The sequence below is a fragment of the Dermacentor albipictus genome, chromosome 4, assembly GCF_038994185.2.
Source record: "Dermacentor albipictus isolate Rhodes 1998 colony chromosome 4, USDA_Dalb.pri_finalv2, whole genome shotgun sequence".
Lineage (NCBI taxonomy): Eukaryota > Metazoa > Arthropoda > Arachnida > Ixodida > Ixodidae > Dermacentor > Dermacentor albipictus.
The window spans coordinates 164,129,785-164,147,589 of NC_091824.1; the positions used below are offsets into that span (position 1 = coordinate 164,129,785).

General features: G+C 43.4%; 1 protein-coding gene across 1 annotated transcript in view; it reads right to left on the reverse strand.

Moving 5' to 3' along the window:
• The window catches only part of LOC135899936 (degenerin-like protein unc-105), a 31,464-nt gene extending 14,162 nt beyond the window's left edge, over positions 1-17,302 (reverse strand). Inside the window, exons 1-7 of the mRNA XM_070538001.1 lie at positions 17,211-17,302; positions 15,488-15,545; positions 14,592-14,728; positions 9,683-9,795; positions 8,511-8,671; positions 4,271-4,369; positions 948-1,062 (exon numbers count right to left, since the gene is read on the reverse strand). Of these exons, the coding sequence (XP_070394102.1) occupies positions 948-1,062; positions 4,271-4,369; positions 8,511-8,671; positions 9,683-9,795; positions 14,592-14,728; positions 15,488-15,545; positions 17,211-17,302 (775 nt within the window). The remainder of the gene's footprint in view (positions 1-947; positions 1,063-4,270; positions 4,370-8,510; positions 8,672-9,682; positions 9,796-14,591; positions 14,729-15,487; positions 15,546-17,210) is intronic.
• Between the last annotated feature and the right edge of the window lie 503 nt (positions 17,303-17,805).

The following is a 17,805-nucleotide window of genomic DNA, read 5'->3' on the forward strand; positions in this document are numbered from 1 at the left end:
CTTTACCGACCTCTTCCTTCCTTCTGTGTCCGCGCTTTTTAGGTACAGATGCTTACGCACTTTAGCCGCCATTTTTTTATCCATGTCCCTGAGTCTTTCTTTAAAACTAATTTTGCTCTACGCTTCTCTGACTTCAAACGAGGCACAACCCATGTCCCCTTGCACGACCTCACTTGTGGTTTCACCGTGGGCTCTCAAAGCTAACCGGCAACCTATCTTTGGTTAACTTCGAACCCCGACACTATATTCGATTTTGGGCACAGAATGACATATGCGAACGTCAGCACTGGCACCATGACTCCTTTCCAGATTCCACACACCGCCTCATATTTATTGTGACCCCAAAGTGCCCCAAGTTTCATTATTGCTGTATTCCGCTTCCATTTCATTTTCAGATTATCTTGGTGGGTGCTTGAGTAAGTGCATACGCCGAAGTTTCTATATTGCTTCACTGTGGGTATGACTTGCTGTTGAATCGACACTACTTAGTCACTCGTCTCTTCATCAAAGATTATAATTTCCTATTTCTCTGTGCTAAATTTAAGCCATAGATTTGTCGCCGCGTTGCGACACACATTAGTCAGCGTCTGTAAATACATTGCATCGTTATATCGTCCGCATACATCAGTGCGCGGACATTCTGTTGTGCACATGTAGGATAAATCAAATCCTAACTGACTGTTTTCCAGCTGTCTTTCTACGCCCTTAACATAAAGCGGGAACAACAACGGAGACAGAGGGCATCCTTGCTTCAATCCTTGGTGAAGTTTCACCACTTCATTACAATTTCAGCCCTCCCATACAATATTTACTCGGTAGTCTCTATACATCTCCCTCAGCAGCTGCACGAAATCGCCTTCTATGCCTTCGTGCTTGAGAATATTCCATAACAACTCCCTGTTTACGCTGTCGTAGGCTGCCTTAATACCTTAAAACACGCTCCTTACCAACGTCGCCTGGTGTACATGCCCGGGCTCCAACGGCACCAGCAAATGCAAGCGCAGGATCCACGCAGCCGCAATGTGTTGTTTGGAGCATTATTTCACAGTCCTGAAGACACGTCTGGAATCAACCGATATACTCAGTTTAGACACATGGCATTGCAGCAAAACCTTGTAGTAGAAGTTGAGCTCCTAGCTGATCACTTCTATAATTCGGTTTCTTGACGTCACGATTCTATGTTTCCTGAAGGGTATAGAACAGCAGCAACGAAATATGCAGCGACAGAAGTCTGGAAACAGACAAAAGAAAAGAGAAGAAAGAAAAGTAATAAAATCTGGCTTGAAATTTGTGTGTGTGAAAGGGAAGGGAAGTGTGGGGTGGAATTAGGAAAAAACGCAATTTAATTCAATTCAAGCAGAGTTCAATTCCAGAAACCGTTCGACAAATGAATGCAGGCTAAAAGCTGCTTTATCACCTTTGCTAGGCCTAAAAACCCCATAAGGCAGTCACGAAACGACATGGAAGAACGTAGACGAAAAAACAGAAGCAAAGCATGCTTAATATAAGGTCTGCGTTCTATGCATAAACGGTTTAAAATTATATTTTAAAAGCGTTTTCGCTGTCTGCATGCGCATCGCCTCTGAGGAAAAAACACGGAATTGTATGCTTTGCATTTATGATGTTTCATACTTGGACGAATTAAACGCTTTTTTGTGCACCCAGTTGAATAATAATACAAGGCTAATAATGACTGGAGATTTTAATTTACCCCACATAAACTGGAAAACTCTCTCGCCTGGACATACGGAAGTTTCGAGTGCTGAAAAACTACTGGAAATTATGATTTATCATAACTTACGGCAAATTGTTGAAGAAAATACACGAGAAACTTTATATTCTAAGTCATTGTTATACCTTGTGTTCCTATCTTGCAAAATAGCTGCTAATAGTGTGTCAGTCGAACCAGGAATATCGGACCACAAAACGATATCTGTCGATATACCAATCGATATACCCAGTCGCCGGCGGTTACCTGCTTTTAAACTTATAAAAGACTACGCGCGGGCAGACGATACAACAATAGTAGATAACTTAAGTCTATCATTTAGTGAATTTGAACTTGCGTCATCTAGTGAATCTGTAGAAGAATTGTGGCAACGTTTCAAGGGAATCGTCAAGCATTGCGTAGATAAATTTATTCCTACCCGCATGAAAAAAACAAAGCAGCATAGCCCATGGATAACTCGGGAAATAATACACTTAAAACGCAGAATAAAACGATTACACAAAAATAAACAAAACCCAGCCCAGGTGTCCAATTTGCGTGCTCAACTAAAATTAGCGTTACGGGAATCTAAGGAAAAGTACTTTAACATAACGCTTCCTGGGTTCCTAAGATCTTCGCCACAAAAGTTTTGGATGCACTTAAGGGATAAAAAAGAAGAGATACACCAGATAAAAAGCGGATCTCAAATGATCACGGAAAAAACGCAAATAGCAGACTGCTTCAACGTATTTTTCCAGTCAGTATTTACGAAGACAAGAACAGAGCAAGGAAACAATGAGCGCAGTGAATTGGGCGCCTGCGCAATGCGCCCACTAGAAATCACTCAGGCTGGCATATTTCAGCAATTGCTTACGCTTGATGCCAAGAAAGCAAGCGGGCCAGACGGGATCCCAAGTGAATTTTTACGGCGATATGCCGAATGGATGTCATTCTACTTAACCATAATCTTTAGAAAATCCTTGGAAACCAGTTCACTACCTCAAGATTGGCGTAGCGGTGTTGTGATTCCGGTTTTTAAATCCGGCAGTCGAAATCAAGTTAGCAACTATCGTCCCATATCGCTTACTTCTGTGACTTGTAAGCTTATAGAGCATGCAGTAGCAAAGCATATCGTTCTTTTCCTTGAAGCCAATAACTTTTTCTTTTCGTCACAACATGGATTTCGAAGCGGATTATCCACTATATCGCAACTCATTGAGACGGTTCATGATTTTTATCTAGCTTTGGATGCCTGCGAACAAATTGACGTCATCTGCATAGATTTCGCAAAGGCCTTTGATAAGGTACCGCATGGTAAATTGCTTTTTAAAATCCAGAACGCAGGTATTGCTCCAGACCTTGTGAACTGGATTGCATCCTATTTGAGAGGTCGTGTACAATCCGTCCGGATTGAAAACATCATGTCTAATCCACTAGAAGTATTGTCTGGGGTTCCACAAGGGTCGGTATTGGGGCCGCTATTGTTCTTGATTTACATCAATGATATTTCAAGTGTTCTGGAATCACCTGTTAAAATGAAACTTTTCGCCGACGATTGTTTGCTTTATACAACTGTGGCAGATACAACCGACCAAAGGAAAATTAATCGGTGTCTCCAAGGTTTACATGACTGGTGCATAAAATGGGGAATGGAAATAAATTATTCGAAATCGACGTTTGCTCATATAACAAGAAAGAAAACTGTGCCTTCCTTTGACTATAAAATTGGTGATAACTCTTTGTTGAATGTACGTAGCTTTAGGTACTTAGGGGTGATCATTAATCATGACTTGTGCTGGCGCCTCCAAGTGGAGGAGGTCTGCTTTAGGGCTTACAGGAAACTGTTCTTCTTGAGAAAAAAGTTGCAGCATGCACCAACACATTTGAAGCTCATTGCGTACAAAACATTTGTTCGCCCGGTTTTGGAGTACGCCTCCCCAGTTTGGAGCCCTCACCAACTCTACTTGCGAGATAAACTGGAAAAAATTCAGAGAACCGCGGTACGTTTTATTTGTTCGCGTTATCGGAGAGCCGATTCTGTAACACACATGTTGAAATGCTGTGATTTGGAACTGCTAGAAACACGACGAGAAAAACAACGAATGAAATTATTTTTCCAGATAAACAGAAATCAAATAAGAATAAACAAAGAAACATACATTCGCCCCCCTTTAAAACACAGTGCGCGTTTAAACCACAGTGCTAGTGTACAACCTTATAAAACACGCCTTGATGGTTTCGAATACTCGTTCTTTCCTTCGTCTATTACTATATGGAATGGCCTTCCGGATTGCACTGTTACAGCACAAAATGTTAACGAATTTTGTAGTCTATTAGACTTGTATTACAATCAACGGGATCATTGAGACTCGAACATGCTTACTGTTATTCTGTGTATATTTGTTCATCCTGCCTGTAATTTGTGTTTGACAATGATGTATAATGTTGTATTGTCAATGTTGAAATGTAAATTTTTTATTCTTTTCCTCTCCTGTAATGGCCCTCAAGTGAGGGCTACAGTATTCCTAAATAAATAAATAAAATAAATAAATAAATACTCACGTCTTGATTCAAGTATCCGCCGAAGGCTCTGTGCTTGCCGAACCTTGTGTAGTCGGTGCACTTGGACGCATAAGGTGGTGGCAAGCGTATGAATGTTTGCTGTTTGCGAGTAGAAAACTATCAACGTATTGAACGACGTCTAATATACACGTAGGATGTACATTAGCAGTTTATATGTAGCGAGTGTAACCAAATGGCAGAGCACCAAAAATACTTTTTTTCCCTCAAGCTTAAGCTTATTGTTCGCCTCGTTCAAGTGTCCATTGTACAGGCATCACTCGTCAGGGTGGATAATGATGCTCAAGAGAAAGCTTTAGCTCAGAAACCCCTATTTAAACACATGGTAGCGGAAAAATTATTTTTCTCGGCAACCACTGTACCGATTTCGATGAAATTACATATAAAAGAAAAAGTTGAAATCTATATATGGTAGCTGTAGTATTCACATTTTTAGGCCTTCATTTTTTAAAGCGTAGCTTTCTTTGCTCTTTTCTTCGACTTTCCCACTGCTGCTGCTGCTGTGCGGCACAATGCGTCGGGGGGTGGTTCAGAGCGTGTACATACCGTTAAGGAGCGTAGCAGAGAAGAAAAGAGACGCGAAGAACTCGTTTGGACTGCAGATGGATGGATGGATGGATGGATGGATGGATGGATGGATGGATGGATGGATGGATGGATGGATGGATGGATGGATGGATGGATGGATGGATGGATGGATGGATGGATGGATGGATGGATGGATGGATGGATGGATGGATGGATGGATGGATGGAACGATGGATGGATGGATGGATGGATGGATGGATGGATGGATGGATGGATGGATGGATGGATGGATGGATGGATGGATGGATGGATGGATGGATGGACGGACGGACGGACGGACGGACGGACGGATGAGTGGGTGGGTGGATGTTAGGAGCGTCCCCTTTGGAATGGGTTGGTGGACTCATTACACAGCCTAATGTCCTACTTAGGTTAAAAAAGAAAAAAGAAAAAGAAAGAAAACACGATGAATTCCCATAACCGAATTTTCTGACCACCTATTGTGAACTTTGTTTTTGTACGTCTCCGTTTTCTGTCGTCTCCCAACTTTTCTTCCACCAATCTTCCAATCGCCTCTTATTAATCTCTATTGCGGACATGTTTACTTTCCCCCTGCTCTCGCTGAACCCAAAGGCTTCAAGGAGGCCTGTTGTGCCTAAATCGACCGCTGGGCAGATATCTTCCCATTCTAATAAAACATGCGCCATCGTTTCTCTAACTTTACCGCAGCGAGCAAATGCTGCTTCTTCCTTTTTATATCGCGCTTTATAGGTGCGTGTTCTAAAGCATCCTGATCTCGCTTCGAAAAGTAATGAGCTTCCCTTTGAGTTATCATAAATTGTTTCTTTCCTGATTTCGCTTTCTCCTCTTAAATAGTTACTCATGGCAGGTTTCTTTTCCATTGCCGCCACTCATGAGATTATTTCAGCCTCTCTGACTTTCCGCTTGACGTTCTTTGTTACTGTGTTCCTCACCCTACAGGCCACATATTTGCAGGTAAGCTTCCTTTCCTAGTTGTTTTCCTCCACTGTGAATGGATGTTTTTCCTGTACAAATACCTCAACACTCTCCCAGCCCATTTCCTTCCTTCCATATCTCTCAGTCGTTCTTCATAATCAGTTTTACTGTGATCTTCCCTCACTTCTAAACTTGCCCAGTCCGTATCACCCTGCACAGCTTCATTTGTAGTCTTCCCGTGAGCGCCCAATGCGAGGCATCCCACTGACCTTTGGTTGCCATCGAGTCCTGATTGTACCCCTGATTTCAAGCAAATAACCGCATTTTGAAAAGTAAGTCCTGGAACCATTACACATTTCCCCATACACCGGAGCACCTCGTACGTATTGTAGCACCATAGCGACCTGTGTTTCATTATGGCTGCATTTCTCTTCCCCTTTACTGTTGTTATTCCTGTCTTTCAATATATCTATTGCTTCCGTTTATCCATATACCACGGTATTTATATTCTTTTATCCGAGGTATTTCTTGTCCCTGTATTGCTACTGTCTGTTCACCTCGTCGAATGTGCACAACGCCCTCTGGAGCTACGCGTCGTCGCCATATTAGCCTCTTGACAGCTGTAATTATCCGTGCCCCCCCGCAAGCGCTTACCTTTCTACCACCGTGCAAGATAGATAGAATGGAAGAGAGAAGCGGAATAGGAGGCAGAGAATGGGTAGAACCGACGCAGTCGCGAAACGAGTGAATAACATCAAGACGGCAAGTTGGACCAGTTGGTTAGGATTCATTGTAAGCTTCGTTACAGCGTAACACGAGACACGGCCTGACCTTGCCGCTCTTCGCCTGACCTTGCCGCTCTTCGCAGTTTCTACACAAATACAGGGGGGGGGGGGGGGGGATATTGTAGAAGGCTACGTGAGAAGGCAAGGAAACGCACTTAAGTTCAAGGTACTGTACGGTGCGTTTCTGCTATATTTCTCAAAAATAAAACAATACAAATATGTCTAGCGGACAACTTACGCAGGGCGTGCAGAAACAGAGCCGCATTAATTAAAGCGCTAACGCAGGGTCTAGGTGACACAGCGGAAGCAGTCGCACGTCAAATCAACAATTCTGTGCCAGCCGCGATAGCCTTGCTGCTATGGCATTGCTCGAGGTCGCGGATTTGACTGAGAAAGCCGTATTTTGACGGAGGCGAAATAAAAAACGCTGGCGCACTTGGATATAGGTACACGTTAAAGAACACCACGGTGCCAAAATGAATCCGGAGTGCGCCACTATGGCCTGCCTCATAATCCGATTGTTGTTTTGGCACGTACAACCCCATAATCCAATTAAAGTTTAATGCTTCTGCCCTTATGACATGTGCCATGTGAGGCAATGACAATGTTCAACCCTCTCAGAGATTATAAAATATGGCGCACAACAACGCCTCAAGCAAGCACATCTCCCTTTGTTTTGTCTACTACGCAGACAAACAGCAGTGGTGCAAGCAAGGTAACGTTTAACATCAACTCACCACTCTTGTGTTGGACAAACTTTGAAGAAATTAAACATTCGCCGTCAACATCACCGCTAATTATCGTCAGTCAAAGCAAACAGCAAAGAAAGCTTCGCTTACATCGATTCCCACAGTGCGTGGGATCTGCATAACTTTCTTTTTTTTTTTTACGAAGATACTTGAAAATTGCGAAAGAAACTTAAGCGCCAAGTTTTTAACTCTGTAGTTCAGTTAAACATAAAGATGTTGCAATTGTGTAAACTAAACCTATTAGGACATCTAAAGCGGGGAAAGAATGAATGCATTATAAACCAATCTGCAATATACCACTAATTTATTAGTAGGACTTATGCAAAACCTGCAACCACTCAACTATTTCACATATCCTGTAAATTCAGATAACAAATTTGTCTTCTTGAGATGCTTTAATAGATACAGTTTTTAGAACTGGCATATCTGTTTTGGTGCTATTGTGGATTTGTAAACATTGTGCTTCAATTTTTTTTTAATATTACCAACACACGGAATTTTAAGAAAAATTCCAGGCCCTGAATGAAAATTATGCATTTTAGAGTCAGTATAATGTCTTTCAAATGTGACAAATTTTATTCTATTAGGTCCATGGAGACTGTCTCATAAACGCATTTCCACATCTTAGATGTAATAGAACAGGAAATCGTAGTTGGCCCTGATATTATACTTCATCTGAGGCATCGTAAATTACCTTCATTATACCAGTTGTATATTTGCACACACGCGTCTGCCCCAAATACACGCATGACTAAAAACTAATATATAAAAGTACTCTGCGTGAATAGAACCGACAGTCTATATGTTGCTAGCACTTGTGCAGGCAAGTCGTCAGAATGTTTTCTATTGTATACGCAAATAGTTTGTTCACTAGAACTAATCAAGGAAGTTTCAATACTTCTGAAAAGTTCCTTAAGCTGTTTGTCTGAGAATGCTACGTTCATCTAGAATGTTTTTGAATAGAGGTGGCCACCAAGAAATCAAAGTGACCTTTTCACATGTGTCATCCTCATATTTTTTTTCTTGGTTCCCTTCTTAAGCCTAAAATCAATGTGTCTTACATCGAGGAATTAGCTCATTGCTAACCCTTTCTTTCTCCTGTTAGCTATGCTGCTGCATATATTCGACTTGACCGCTTTGTACTGATAGTGATTTTTCGCGTACATATACCGTCATTCACTATAACGAGAGAATTGCACGCACCTGCGTCACAGAGAGCGCGTATTCAACACCGGTTTCGCCCACGATAGCTGACAGCTTGTCTGGGAGGCACGTCTCAGGTCTATGTACAATCACAGGAAATTTATTCGTGCCTTCGATGGCCACCGAAGCTTTCGTGGTCCAGTATACATTCATTTGGAGCTCTGAAGGAAATGCATCGCGCGCAGCACGGCAGAATGAATGAATGAATGAATGAATGAATGAATGAATGAATGAATGAATGAATGAATGAATGAATGAATGAATGAATGAATGAATGAATGAATGATTAACTGTCGTAGCTAAACAGTGGAATCAGCGCGTCATGGTCACATCGAGCGTCATCAACACAACTGGGAAATCGCAGCATATCTGTTTTATGCTTATATAAGGCAGGCACGCGAACATGGACACAAGAAACGAACATGACAACACAAGGCTGTGTTTGGGCTGTCCTGTTCGTTTAGGACAGGACAGGCCAAACGCTGTTTTTTTTTTTTTTGTCCTGTTCGTGTCTTCTTGTGTACATGTTTCCACGCTTACCTTTCAGTAGCGTGAACGCCTGCCAACCGGATGAAGTTGCAGCTGTTCTAAATCTGTCCTATTTTGTCCTGCTTTCCTATGCTATGCTTTACTGTGCTTTGTTCTGCACGGCTCTATTCTGTTCCGTCAACTCAGGACACGTTCCTGTCACGCCCCGTTCTCTTCGATGCTATTCTGTTACGAAGTAATTCCGAGCGGCTGACATTTTGCGTATGCCGACGGCTTCATTCCTAGAAATTTGACAAATAATAAGACACGAAAAGAGCAGAAAGGAGATGGAAATATGCAAAATAAAAACGGAACAAAATGACATGACAGACACAATGCGAAGACACCGTCACATAAACCTCAATAGACGTTGAAGAATGCTCTAACGCACGCAGTTAACAGAAAAGAAAAAAACTTGATGCTTCACTTCTATAGGATCTCAAGTTTTCTCAGTTTCTGTACAGAAACCATCTGAAAGCCACCAAAAAAGAGCAAAATAAGCAGCTGCTCCCACGGTGGTTAGAAACGAAGCTCATTCAAATCAGTCCGCTGTTTGTCTAAGGGGGGAATTCTGCGTCTTACGCCGTGCATTTGGCATGACAAAGCGATATGGGTTGTGCAATCATGGTACATCCTTTACTCACCCCATGTCCAAGGCGCCTTGCACTGGAGAAATGTGCTCTCCGACTCCGCGTACTCTATAAGGTCCAGCGTGTAACACATGTGGTTCGGGTGGCGGAAGTACGTGCGCACTATGCTGCACACAGAGAGTCATCCAGACAAGACAATTGTACGCAGAAATATAGAGACTTGAACTGTACAACAGTGTTGCAGCGAAAGACGTCTCCAGAGTCCACGTTTCGACCAGGAAACTTGTCTTCGTCGTTTCTTGCCCTGACGAAGACAATTTTCCTGGTCGAAACGTTGACTCCGGAGACATCCCACGCTCCACCACTGTTGATTGTAACACAGGGAGTCAGTGACACAAACATGTTTTTCGTGAACGTGACCAGTTCTTCATATTGAAAACAAAAAGCAAAAAGCACTTCAGGCGTTCAGATTGACCACCGAAGTTCACAAACTTGCGCTAAAAATATTCATTTGCAAATTTTGGGAGCAAAAATTGCTGTATTATTATTATTATTATTATTATTATTATTATTATTATTATTATTATTATTATTATTATTATTATTATTATTATTATTATTATTATTATTATTATTTTCTGCGAGCATCAACATCCTGCATGCGACAATTCACTTTCTTCGTCTTTTTCTTTTTCATTTCTGGCAATCGCAATTACTGGCTTTAAGTAGTAGGGGTGTGCTAACACTTGATATTTTAAAAAACGAATCGAATATACTTTGTTATTCAGCTCTAAAATTCGTGATTCGAAGTTTCAGTTTCAGTTAATTGCATATAGTAAGGTTACAAATATGTATTACGCGCTTATACAGAGGGTATTGACTAGAAATCCTAAATACACCGCAGTTATACGTAGCTAAAGAAACAGCGTATTACCAGAGTCGCTAACACGAAAAATATAAACATCTTTTAAGAACATAAAACAATTACTATCAAAAACGGTAACCGGTGGAATAATTACATCGAGAGCAAACATTTGCGGAGGCTTGACTTCAATCTGTTGCATACGGCTAGCATTACCGAATCCTGACTGGGAGCTTACCACTGTAGTTGAAAAGTGTACAATCATTGTATTCTACCGGTGCTAACGTATGGGGCCGAAAAGGTTAACAATGAAGTTCGAGAACAAGTTAAGAATCGCGCAAAGAGTGACGGAAAGAAAAATGTTAGGCGTAACGTTAAGTGACAGGGACAGAGCGGTGTGGATCAGGGAACACACGGCGATAGCCGATGGAGCGGGGCAGGCCATGTAATGCGTAGGGTGGATAACCGGTGGACCATTGGAGTTACAGAATAGGTGCCAAGAGAAAGGAAGCGCAGTAGAGGACGGCAGAAAACTACGTAGGGTGATGAAATTAGGTGATTTCCTGGCGCAAGTTGGAATCAGTTGGCGCAAGACAGGGGGAATTGGACATCGTAAGGAGAGGCCTTCGTCCTGCAGTAGACATAAAATATAGAATGGTGGTGGAGGTGGTGGTGATGATGACGCTTGTGATGATGATGATGTCTGAAATCTGTAGAAGTCGTCATCATCATCAGCAGCAGCAGCAGACTGGCTACGCCCAGTGCAGGGCAAAGGCCTCTCCCATACTTCTCCAACTACCCCGGCCATGTGCTAATTGTGGCCATGTTGTCTCTGCAAACTGCTTAATCTCATCCGTCCACCTAACTTTCTGCCACCCCCATCGGCTCCTCCTTCAGCGAGGATAGGTGGGCTGCGCTCTTGGGCAGCCCCGAACTCAGCGACCAAACCCTGGCCGTCCAGAGTGCCCGCGACCGGGCCGTCAAGCTCGGCTTGGCGGTCCCTACGTGGGACTAGCCGGGTGGCGCGGGGTCTCCCCTGCGTCTTCTCTGGACCAAAATAAAGTTACTTCACTCACTCACTCACTCCCTGATACGCTTCCTTTCTCTTGGTATCCAGTCCGTAACCCTTAATGACCATCGGTTATCTTCCCTCCTCATTACATGCCCTGCCCATGCCCATTTCTTTTTCTTGATTTCAACTAAAACGTCATTAACTCGCACTTGTTCCCTCGCCCAATCTGTTCTCTTCTTATCCCCCTAACGTTACACGCATCGTTCTTCTTTCCATAACTCGTTGCGTCGTCCTCAATTTAAGTAGAACCCTGTTCGTAAGCCTCCAGGTTTCTGTCCCATAGGTGAGTACTGGTAACACACAGCTGCTATACACTTTTCTCTTTAGGAATAATGGGAACCTGCTGTTCATGATCTGAGAATGCCTGCCAAACGCACTCCAGCCCATTCTTATTCTTCTTATTAGTCCAGTCTCATGATCCGGATCGGTGGTCACTACCTGCCCTAAGTAGAGGCATTCCCTTACCACTTCCAGTGCCTCGCTGACTATTGTAAATTGCTGTTCTCTTCCGAGACTGGTAAACATCACTTTAGTTTACTGCAGATTAATTTTTAGACCCACTCTTCTGCTTTGCCTCTCCAAGTCAGTGAGCACGCATTGCAATTGGTCTCCTGAGTTACTAGGCAAGGCAATATCATCGGTGAATCGCAAGTTACTAAGGTATTCTCCTTTAACTCTTATCCCCAATTCTTCCCAATCCAGGTCTCTGAATACCTCCTGTAAACACGCTGTGAATAGCATTGGAGAGATCGTATCTCCCTGCTTGACGCCCTTCTTTATTGGGATCTTTTGTTGCTTTCTTTATGAACGAATACGGCGGCTGTGGAGCCGCTATAGATATCTTTCAGTATTTTTACATACGGCTCGTCTACACCCTGATTCCGTAATGCCTCTATGACTGCTGAGGTTTCGACTGAATCAAACGCTTTCTCGTAATCAATGAAAGCTATTATAAGGGTTGGTTATATTCCGCACATTTTTCTATCACCTGATTGATAGTGTGAATATGGTCTATTGTTGAGTTGCCATTACGAAATCCTCCCTGGTCCTTTGGTTGACAGAAGTCTAAGGTGTTCCTGATTTTATTTGCGATTACCTTAGTAAATACTTTGTAGTAGGCAACGGACAGTAAGCTGATCGGTCTATAATTTTTCAAGACTTGGCGCCCCTTTCTTATCGATTAAGATTATGTTGGCGTTCTTCCGACATTCTGGTACGCTCGAGGTCATGAGGAAATTGCGTATAAGGGTCAGGTGGTAACTTAAGATGAGATGGCAATCAATTCAATGGTAACGTGGCTGAAAAAGTGGTAGTAAATTTTTCATAATTACTTCTATATTTTTGTAATAATTGCCCGTTATTAGATGCGAATCCAGTGCACATGAAGTGAAACAACTGGCTGTTAGCAATTACAGGAAACAGGAGCCCCCTTCCCGTCATCGAATATTCAGTTCTGTTCGATTAGAAGTCATGGTGTGAGCAACACATATCGGAGCCTTCAACCGTGAAGTGGAGATCCTCCAACACTCTCTCCTTCCGTGCAACGCTTTTGAGGCACCGCGAGAGGAGCTCGTGAGCTGCTGCTACGAGGCGCACGGACTGCCGACCGACAGCGCCGAGGCGCTCTTATGGCCAAGCTGCACCTCTCCGGTGCGAGTGGCCACCCACAACTGTGTGACTTCCTCGAGCAGTCGGGCCTCAGCGCCCGACTGCTCTATGCGTGACGTAACACTGGTGCCGATGTGCGGGGCCGGGTCACAAACTCTCTTGAGCAAGTCACTCCACAAGCGAAATATCGATAACTATGACCTATTCACTCTGTTGTATGTATGCAAATAGTTCTCTCCTTTATTTCCTCCTCTCTGTTATTCTCTTGCACTCGGTTTTCACTCTCCCTACTCCCCTCTCGGTTCATGTTTCAGCAGGCTGCGCTAGACGGTTACAGTGCGATCAGCAGTAATTTCCTTCCGTATTCATCTTTGATGTTTATTTATACTTATTCATTTATCTATTTATGCATTAGACAAACCACCAATTACTGTACTACTACTACTACCACAATGAAAGGTAGATGCAATTTGTGACTTCCGAACTATTCTGCGGCAGGAGAGCCGAATTTTCTGCACAAAGGCTGCAGTTGCTGGGAAGGCACATGGAGCAGCCTCACTTCTAATGACTCAGTGCGTAATATTATGACCGTTTTCTCGACTTAAGCAAATCAAGTTATCATTTAGATGAGCTCATCATGTTTGCATGCTTTTAGAATGATGTGCGGTGCTGTAGTATGAGGCACTGCTCCTTCAACGATCACGATCCTCTACATACATTTGGTGACGTGCTGTTTCTGTGCTTCATTGCTGTCAATGTGATCGCACTCCAGATACGATCCCCTTTCAATCGTTTTTCATTTACAAAAACATGCATACGATTAAGATCGCATATAGTGGAACACTTGAAGAGACTCGCACAGAATACATTGAAGCATTTGCAATGTTTTAATATAGACATGATAACAGTCTTGAAATAGCGTGGAACGGGATGGCACAAAAGAAAGGAAGACGAACACAGGCGCCTGTGTTCGCCTTCCTTTCTGTTGTGCCGTCCCGTTGCGCGATGTTTCAAGATGGTTCTCATGTCAAAATATCAACTAGCCTAACATTCAACTCCTAACAATAACAAACCAGATCTCTAAGAGTTCCGAAGTTCCCCACTACGGCGTGCCTCATTATCACTACGTAATTTTTGGCACGTAAAACCGCAGAATCAAAATTAATGAGGACTTCCGAAAGGTGCGACACCTTCTTTATACCCTACGGACATTCTGGCTTGGTTTAGGCAGACTGAATAACTAACCCATGAACGGAAGGTAGCCAGTAACACTCATCGTTCTGGTGTCTCAATTCCAAGGACTGTTCTAAACTGATCAAATCCAATGCTGCTGCTTGTAGTCCAGTGCTCTAACGAGAAGCTGCGTATTCAGCATGTACGTCGTGCTCAATGCGACACGAGCTGACAGGCATCTAACGTACTTCTCTTTGCACCGAATGGCCGAGCAGGTTGGGTCACTGGAGCGCAAGTAACACTCGAACATGTCACCCGCGGACATGGACACCTTGGCCTGTGCCTCCAGGTCTTGCACCAGCACCGACAGTTGGCCGGGACGAGGCTTGCGATCATGTCATGAGAGGCAAAACAAATGCGATACAAGACACACAGGGTGTTTCAGCCGAGAACGCCCACGCGTGATACTAATTACTCGACTAAATATACTCCATGAGTACCCAAGAAGTCAGTAAAAGCTCAGCCCACAAAACAGCATTGCATCTGCCTTCTTTGCTTCTGCGCTCCAAGACATATAGTTCCCGAGACACTGATGTTGAAAAAAGTTCGTCTCCGACGTGACGCCATGAAAATAAACAAACGTAATTGGCTGGCGCACCTAAGCAACGTCTTCTTGAGCTAGCGGTGTATTTTCTATTGAATTCTTAGGTTCTCACCAACTATAGTAAATTATTCGAGCCAATTAGTTAACCCGACTCATATAGGCACACCGCTAGCTGCCGCTCGACTCCCGAAGTTTTTAGCCTCTCGAGCAGTCTCGCGATTATCTTAAAAAGACCCTTTAAACAAATAACCTGCGGAATAGCAGATAGGTGACTTGAACCAAAACCGCAGGCCTAGATAATGACAAAAAAACAAACAACGCCGACAAGATAATGCCAAGACAAATAAGATTAGTAGCGTTCACGAACGCAGTGAGCGCCACGACACAGCCCAGCAGTTGTAGTCGCGCGCGCACAGACTTGAACGTTATTCAAGAGGTCTCTACATAGAAAATACTTGAGCTTCACGCGGCTTGAAAAGAAACCGCGCTATAGTATACTCATCTGAAATCACGAACAGAATTTTTTTTCTGCATGCCTACCTCATCGTTATCGTCGCAGTTGCTTTTCAACAGGGTGCAGAAGGCCGACTTGTTAATCCTAAAGGAAAGTAACAAATAGCAGTCTGAGCCATCAATGCCTGAGATTATAGGGTACAAGGTAAATTAATACGCAGAACGCTATTGTGAAGTGATCGTTGCCTTCGCGAGGCAACTAGAGTGCGTGATTGATCGTAGCCGCTTGAAACAACGACACGGCGACAGAATCATGAGAACAAAATTTGCACACTCGTAAATATTGATTCGATGACATGTGGCAAAGTCACATGTCATGAACGGCAGCTAGCGATGACATTAATAGAAAAGGTATATAATTAATGCAATCTGCCAATATTAAGTTCTCGGGCCGAAACTTCAAAGCAAGCTAAGGTCAAGGCTGAGGGCAATGTAACGTAAGAAAAGTTGACAGTCACTTTAGCATACGCTAAAAAAGATGAAGTCAGAAGCCTGCCGCACTCACGAGACATTCAATAAATTACTTGACATTCTCACTCGAATGCGTTGTTGCTTCCTATGACATTTTTCTCCTACCAAAGGTCGTACGTTCGAGTGCCTTAATTAAATATATCTTAATGAACCGTGCTTTAGTTAAATTCGCCTTAACTAACACCAAACATCGTAGGTTCGACTCCTACCAATGGACGTGGGATCGATATCAATGGTGGCACCATCAATTTTGGTACCTTAGAATTTTGGTCCCATGAAAGGTCGAGGATACTACTCCCACCTAATTCGGTGGGTTCGAATGCCTATGAATTTTGGAGCCATAACGTCGGACGCTGTAACGCTGGACACCGGATTTTTCGTCCCATGCATGAGCCGTCTAAGCCTTTCGCCTTAATAACAGGCCCGGCGTTATCATATATGACGGTGGCAGTATGGATTGGAGATATAACGTGGGCATGTTAGTTTCATTTGATATTAAGAGGAAGAAATGGGATGAGAAATCGTGCGTGCGATGTCTGAAACTGATAGCCAGTGGCTATTAGTGAAACGGAAAGGCTACCAAAGGAAGCTGAAAGCAGCCGACGGCAACAAACGATTACATGGAGTTCTTAGACAAGGAAGTCGGCAGGCACACGATGCCATCGGCCGACACCCGCCGCAGTGGATTAGTGCTTATGGTGCTGTGCTGCTAAGCATGAGGTCGCGGGATTAAATCACGGCCGCGACAGTCGCATTTCGATGGGGGCGAAATGCAAAAACGCCCGTGTCCCGTGCATTGTGGGCATGTTAAAGATCCCTTGGCGGTCAAAATTAATACTCCACTACGGCACACCTCATAATCAAATTGCGGTTTAGGCACGAGAAACGCCACCATTCAATTAAGTCGGCCCACACAGAATAAGTAACAAGATATCGCTTGGAGAGGGATTCGTCCTGCAGAGGACTTAAATGTGACAATAATGAAGATCGTGAAAGAGAAACCATTTCTAGTAAAATCCCAGCACTTGGTAACCGGCAGTCCCCGTTCGACATTATGCCTATATTCAAATGATGCATATACCCTGTGACAGTTCAGAATATTGAACCACAAGGCATTAAGCTACAAGTCTCTCATTACTTTATCGACATCTTGTTTATGTGTGGTTAACAACAGAAGCTAAATTACACATCAGTTTCCAGCGCAATCGCTGAGGGCTATTATATAATTATCTACAGTTAACAACAACGAAAAGGCAAGGCTATACGTAGGAGGACTTGCCAGTTTTCCGTGCAGACAGTGAGGGCAGGGAACATGATACCCTTCTGGAGTTCTTCGACAACTGTGACAGAGAATGGGTACTGGAAATACATCTTGAGGATTATGGCCGCCTGCCAAATGAAACCCGTGAGTGAAAGGAGCCATATTGCAGTGCGCACCACACCCCGTTCTGTTACGTGCATCTGCGGAAGGAAGATTAAGCAGGATCTCGAAAGCACGCCATGCCACTTAAAAGCAACGCAAATATTAAGAGCACTGAACTTCAAGTATAGCACTCCTCACTTCTAAGTATGACACCTCAAATCAAGCGAATTGAAATAAGGACGAATTCTGAAGCTACGTCCTCTTACACGTCCCTTTTTTTCGTCTTTAAAGCTTTGTAAAGTCAAAACATGCGTTGCCATTAAAGTAAAAGTAAAAACTATAACATGATTTCACTTGTTCCAAAAAACAAATACCGGCAGCCAGCAGTCCTCCAGATACGGTCTGAACTCTCGGACTTTGTCACGTGACTGCATTTGCGCCAGCCTTTACGCCAACCGATACACGGTTGAAAAGGACTACGCGGCAGCGGAGAAACCGCAAGACTACGCAA